Genomic DNA, 6,721 nt, shown 5'->3' on the forward strand with positions numbered 1-6,721 from the left:
TGCAGTTGAGCTTTGACTCTGAAGCCCTGAGCTCATTTCTTTCACCACTTTTTCTAGCAACAGTAGGACCAACCAACTTCCTTATTCTGACAAAACTGTAGAAAGGTGTCAAACATGCGATCACCCAGAACCTCAACTCTCACCAATAACTGATCTATTGGTGGTGATACTTTTTGTATTTCTATTGCCACCTCACGCCATGGATTAGCAGTGCCCTCTTTACTACTGGAAGCAGAGTCATCAACATTTTTAAGACTAACCAGACTTGAGAATCAATTTAGAAAATTCATTCTTAGAATTTTGTTTCTCTAGACCCCAGTCCCGGTACCAAATGTCTTAGGCTGGGTTCTCTAGAGAAGCGAAACCAGTGAAGAGTCTATATATATATATATTCAGATGTATATATAGAGAGAGAGAGAGAGAGAGAGAAATTTGTATCAAGGAAATGGCTCACGTGGTTGTAGAGGCTGGAAAATTCCAAGTCTATGGGTCAGACTGGAGGCTTTTCTTGACTCACACAGCTGCAGGGGCTGACGAACCCAAGATTGGCAGGTCAGACAACAGGCCTCTGGATCACAGGCTGTGGAGGCCAATAAATCCCAAGATTGGCAGGCTGCTGGCTCACAGACTGCAGATGCTGATGAATTCCAACATCGGCATGTAAGCTCCTAGCTCAAGTCCCAAGAACCGGCGGTCAGATGAACAGGAGCCAGCTGCAGGATCCAGGGTTAGCAAAAGCCCACAAGCCTTGCCAGAACATCTACCTATATTGGACTGAGGCCATACCCCCAAGGAAACTCCCTTTCTACTGATTGGCTACTCACAGCAGATCCCAGCATGGGGCTGATCACATTATATCCGATCGCATCATAGAGGTGATTACATCATTATATGACGGCCAAATTATATCGTAACAACCAAACCACTGAGAATCATGGCCCTAAGTTGATACACAACCTTAACAATCACAAACTCTATGGGTTGAAGTAACTTTCCAACTCCAGGCTCTACTTTACCAAAAAAAAATATGAGTAAGAAGGGAAAGACAGTGATTTATTGCTGGTTCATAGCAATTAAAGTTGGCAATGCCAGGACTAGTACTTTGAAATGTTCCTTTGACATTCTGAAGGTTTCACAGCTGGCAATGTATGATAACATTAAGAATGTTGAGAGGTATGTCTTTCTTTTGAAAAGCAGAAAAGAGGTAATTATAAAAGAGGATATTAGGGAGGATCACAGGGTTATTCTCAGGCAGATCAGTTTTAGAACAAAAACATAAATTTAAGGACCTGGAAATAGATTGACTTAAAATCCTCTGTGCCTACACAACCCTTGGACACTCTTCAGGAACCACCCTCCCCAGCTCCATGGTACATACACTTCAGTTTGGAGACTATGAACTTAACTTGATAAAATTACTTTACTGAAAACTTTAGCTTAACTTCCTACAGAAGTTTCAGTAATGTGATCTCTTTGTACTGAAAATTAAAAAGGAATATAATCCATGTGTTGATTGTAACAAGATGCAATTGGATTTTAAACCAAGGTATAAAGTTAAATTATGAAATTGTGTAGTCATATATTTAAATATTATCAGAGGTTTCCAGTATGGTGGATTAAGTAATGAGACTCAACCTTCTTTAGGAAAGTCAGAGAAAAATATTTTAAAAATCTGCATGAGAAAGCTTATAAGGAAATAACAATTACTTAGCCTTGATCTAAGAAAACATACAAATCCCAAGAGATGAGGGCAGCATCTGAGGCCACTTGTCCTCCCGGAGGCATTTGCAGATTCTGAAGTATGACTTTCAGCAGCCCTGCGAGGCTCGGTGCCACTATGTGAATACAGGGCCTCGATGAGGTAGGAGCCGTGGTGCGCCCTGCAAGCTTTGCTTGGGGACACAAACGTCCACATCCTAGCAGTAACTAACATTGGTGAGATAAATAACATCCAAATAGATGGAGGAATATGCCAGGTTCATGGAGTGAAGATTCACAAACTTTGGCAGCCAGGGGTTACTAGCATCAGTCAGGAATGATTCTCTCCTAAGACTTCCATGGACACTTACATGGTCTCAGGACTAAAGAATATTCAGTATGACACCATTTTATCTGATTTCATCTTGCTTGAAAAATGGTGGACACAAGATAAGAAACGTCACCTCCTGTCTCTGCTCTCTGGAGCTGATTACCACTAGCTGATGCCTCATGGAACAGAACCTTTTACCGCAGAGATTCTTAAGGGTTCCTTTGCCCTCCTACAAAAAAGATAATTTCTGGTGGTCTCTGAGATTCTGTTAGATATTTAAAACACACACACACAAGAACTAATCTACTATCATTATTGAAGGTGGGTTTATGCATGTTTGGTTGGAGACAGATCATTTTGCACCCCAAATTTGTTATAAACAAAAACTAAAGCTCTTCTTCAGTATGCACTCAAATTTTGACAAGCAATTTTTTGTATTCTTTCTCGTGTGTCTGAGTCAATTGTACCTCTCCTGAAAGTATGACAGAGATGACAGATGCCTGATATTTAACAGCACCCCATTCATGCATACATGTAAAATAATTGACGTTACTAGACTGAAATGGAGCCCTGGTGATGGTGGAAGAATCAGTTACAGATTACTTGCTGACAAATACTATTGAATGGGTTTTGTTTTTCTGTGAGATAAGTGAGCTAAAATATTTTTTTTTTTTTTGCTTATCGCATTTCCTAGATTTACTACAATGATCTTATATCAACTTTTTTTTACGAAATAATTTTTAAATCATATGAAATGAACAATTATGTTCATCTCCCAAAGAGGAAACCGGCTCAGGAAAAAGGGCAGTAGTGGAACTCTGGTACTCTGAGTCCCAGGCTGGTGTTTTTCGGTCTCTACCACACCTTCTAGAACAATTCCTGAAACAAACTGCTTTTGGCTCCGAAGAACCCTAATAACCACTTAAGGAGGGCAACGAAAATAGCTGAAAGTAAGGAGTCTCTGCTGTGTGCTGTCTAGTCAATTCCGACTCATAGTGACCCTATAGGACAGAGTAGAACTGCCCCATAGGATTTCCTGGGCTGTCATCTTCACTGGAGCAGATCAGGTCTTTTCTCCCTCAGAGTGGCTGGTGGGTTCAAATTGCCAACTTTTCAGTTAGCGGCTGAGCCACTGAACCATTATGTCATCAGGGTTCATCCATCTCCAGCCTGACCTTTGCTCAGGTTCACTGCTGGACGACATGCTTCTCTCCGCTTTAGGTTTAGATGCAAGCTTCTTCCTTACTTATGGTTTCATCAGGGAGAAACTAAATCACACATACAGGGCAGACACCGAATAAAGCAGCCAGTTTTTAAACGCTTTATTGACAGTGCCTTTAACAAGTATCCTCAGTACAGGAATACAATCCAGTTAGCAATCTGCTTTGGTCTCTGAGAAAATGACACACCTCTGAAACCTCACAGAACAGCGTAGCACGCAGACTAGAACTGGTTGGGTGTTCATCTGTTTACAGAACAATCACTGCAAGCAGCGCAGGGCTTTATGAGAGCTTTCACAGCTGCTCCGCAGTCTCAGAACTGCGGACGGGAGAATACAAACACGGAAAGAAATTCCAAGACGACTGCAGTCAAATATTATCCGGGAACCTGCAGGTAGGCGGCACTACATAAAAGTTCAAACCTGGAACAGTGTCATAATCATAGGCTTCAAAATCTGGGCGCTGAAATCTACAATTCACTGTTTTTTTTCACTTACATTACACACATGTAAGCAACTATTACCTGTGCACTGATCCCCAACCCACTTATCTGCAGTCTTACCAGAAAATTTTGTATTAGGTGGTTATTCTGTTTGCTATTCTGTTACTTAAAAGTTTATAACCGACTCTAAGGATTTGAAAATGAATGACAATTGTATACAGAGTTACAGTTTAACAGAAACGTAGTTAACTTGAACTTCTGAGTTAGAAATGAAAAAAAGGTGTTAAGTGACTTTGCTTTAAAAACAACAACAAAAGCACTATGGTATATATATGATAGTTTTTTAACAACTGTTTTAAGACCAAAGGCAACAGATTGACTTTTTAAGAATCAGCTATTTCAGTTCATTAGAGTATATTTCACAGCTGCTACTATGCGTTTGGCACCGACTCCAAACCTATCCAACAATTCACTAGTTTTCCCACTTTGCGGTACTCCTGACACTGCCAGCTGATGAACAAGGATGTCAGGCTCCCCAGAGACCGCTGCACATACAGCTTCCCCGAGCCCACCTTCTCGGCAGTGATCCTCCACTGTGATGACCTGGTTGCCTGTGGCTTTTGCGTTGGAGATGATAGTGCTGGCATCCAGGGGTTTAATGGTAAATGGGTCGATGACACGGATAGAAATACCCTGTTTAGAAAGATCAGCAGCAGCCGCTAACGCTTCGTGTAGAGTAACTCCAGCTCCAATAACTGTGACCTTGTCGTTGACACTCTGGCGGACAACCTTGGCCTGTCCGATCTCAAAGTTTTCTTGCGGGGCATAAATAACTGTAGTTTCTGGTTGGCTTACCCGAATGTAGCACATTCCCTTGGTACTGGCAGCCAGACAAACAGCATGCTCTGTTGAGACGGCGTCACTTGGATAGAAAATGGTGCAGTTGGGCACGCTCCGGAACATAGCGAGGTCTTCCAGGGCCATCTGGGAGGGTCCATCTTCACCAATGCACACCCCGCAGTGGGAACCAGCAAGGTTGATGTTGGTCTGAGAGATGGCTCCCATCCGGATCTGATCGAAAGCTCGGGTCAAATAGGCAGCGAAGGTACTAGCAAAAGCAATGGTTCGACCCCGGGCAGCACATCCCAGTGCCACACTTACCATGTTTTGCTCAGCAATAAAACATTCGATGAACCTCTCAGGGTGCTCCTTCTTGAATAACTCAGAAAAGGTGGAGTTCTTGGTGTCACTATCCAGGACAATCACTCTTCCATTTGCGTGGCCAAGTTTAGCCAGAGCCAAACCATATGCTTTCCGAGTAGCTATCTTGTCGCCAACCCTGTAAGCAGGTGGAGAGGTCATCGTGACACCCGTGATGCTGATCTGAGGTGATTCTTCAGCAGGGGGTTTCGGTACGAGACTCTTGTTGGTCTCTATCTGGCTCTCAATTAATTTGATAATTGCATCTGCTCTGTCTTTTGGCATTGGCTTTCCATGCCAATTTTCGGCGTTCTCAACATTCGGAATACCCCGGCCCTTGAACGTCTTGGCAATTACAGCAGTGGGCTTGTTCTTCACTTGAGCTGCTTGCCAAAATGCCTGGCACAACGCCTCCACATCGTGGCCATCCACTAAGTAAGTGTTCCACCCAAACGCTTCACAGCGCTTCTCATAGACATCTGTGCAGTGCTCAAGGGGTGTGACACCACTTTGTCCCAAGCGGTTCACGTCAAAGATTGCTACCAGATTGTCCAGACCGTAGTGCGAGGCGAAGGACAAGGCCTCCCAGACCGAGCCTTCCGAGGACTCGCCATCTCCCATGAGGCAGAAGACCCGGTAGCTGGCCTTGTCGAAGTACTTGCCGGTGTAAGCCATCCCGCACGCGGCGCCCAGCCCTTGCCCCAGCGATCCGGTTGCCACGTCCACAAACGACAGTCGAGGGGTGGGGTGTCCCTCCAGGTCGCAGTCGATCTTCCTCAAGCTCAGCAGGTCGGATTCGCTGATGCCGCCCGCCTCTGCCCACGCGGCATACAGGACGGGCGCGGCATGGCCCTTGGAGAGGACGAACCGGTCGTTGTCCGGGTGTTCCGGGTCTGTCTGTCTGTACCTCATTGTGTGGAAGAACAGCACGGACACGATCTCCGCGGCGCTGCAGCACGACGTGGGGTGGCCGGAGCCGGAGGCACACGTGGCCCTGATGGAATGGATCCGTAGGCGGTTGGCCACGTCCCGCAGCACCTGCACGGTCTTCCCGTCCGGCACGGCGTCGTCCGCCATGGCGGCCCTGAGGTCTTTCACCGCGGCGGCGCAAACGCCCGCACGCAGCGGCCGCCCCCCACGTGACCCTGCCGCTCGCCCCGCCCCCTTGACGAAATGAGCGCCGCACGGGGAGGTGGCTTTGCTGCGGGGGCGAGGCCACGTGCGGGGCAGGGCGGGGCGGCTTAGGCCTCAAGGGCCGGGATGGGGAGGATACACAGTCCTCACCGGGGCCCCGCCCCTCGCCCCGCCCCTTGAGGAAAGGAGCTCTGCCACGTGTGGGGCGCGGGAGTGGGGGCAGGGGGGACCTTGGCCTCAAGGGCAGGGATGGGGAGGATGCGCAGTCCTCACCTGGGCCTGAGCCCCGCCCCTCGCCCCGCCCCCTGAGGAAATGAGCTTGGCAACCAGTGGTCCCCCACAGCTGGTTTTGGCGCTGGGCCTTCCGGCCGGTGAGGGCTGAGCACCGCCTCTCTCCGTGTGCACAGCGCCCCCTCCCGCCGACTTTTAATGTTTAGCCAGTCACTCATGTTAAACAGGTAGACAAAGTTCTGAAATAAAAAGTAAAGTGTCTTCATGTCTTTCCTCATGCTATAAATTCAAAAGACGACATTCTTGTAATCTATGTATATTCTTTTTTTAATGTATTAACCCAAATACCAAGACATCTTCACTCTTCATGGTAGAGCATCGGTTGAAAGAACCCAAAATCACTTTAACCAGTACAGCAACTTTATCTTGACAGAAACTTTCTGAGTCCAACTGAGAGTTCTTAAT

The 6,721-nt window shown here is 46.5% G+C and overlaps 1 protein-coding gene across 2 annotated transcripts; it reads right to left on the reverse strand.

Moving 5' to 3' along the window:
• Positions 1-4,019: 4,019 nt before the first annotated feature.
• On the reverse strand, positions 4,020-5,968 carry TKTL2 (transketolase like 2). Of its 2 annotated transcripts, XM_004382060.2 has the most exons (2): positions 5,740-5,968; positions 4,020-5,625 (listed from the first exon to the last, which is right to left on the reverse strand). In XM_004382060.2, exons 1-2 carry the CDS (start codon positions 5,966-5,968, stop codon positions 4,091-4,093), a joined length of 1,764 nt encoding a protein of 587 aa, XP_004382117.1. In that variant the 3' UTR covers positions 4,020-4,090. The 2 variants fall into 2 exon arrangements, with proteins under 2 accessions (XP_004382117.1, XP_004382116.1); XM_004382059.2 differs by having other exon boundaries at positions 4,020-5,968.
• Between the last annotated feature and the right edge of the window lie 753 nt (positions 5,969-6,721).

Source organism: Trichechus manatus, unplaced genomic scaffold (genome assembly GCF_000243295.1).
Source record: "Trichechus manatus latirostris isolate Lorelei unplaced genomic scaffold, TriManLat1.0 scaffold00089, whole genome shotgun sequence".
Lineage (NCBI taxonomy): Eukaryota > Metazoa > Chordata > Mammalia > Sirenia > Trichechidae > Trichechus > Trichechus manatus.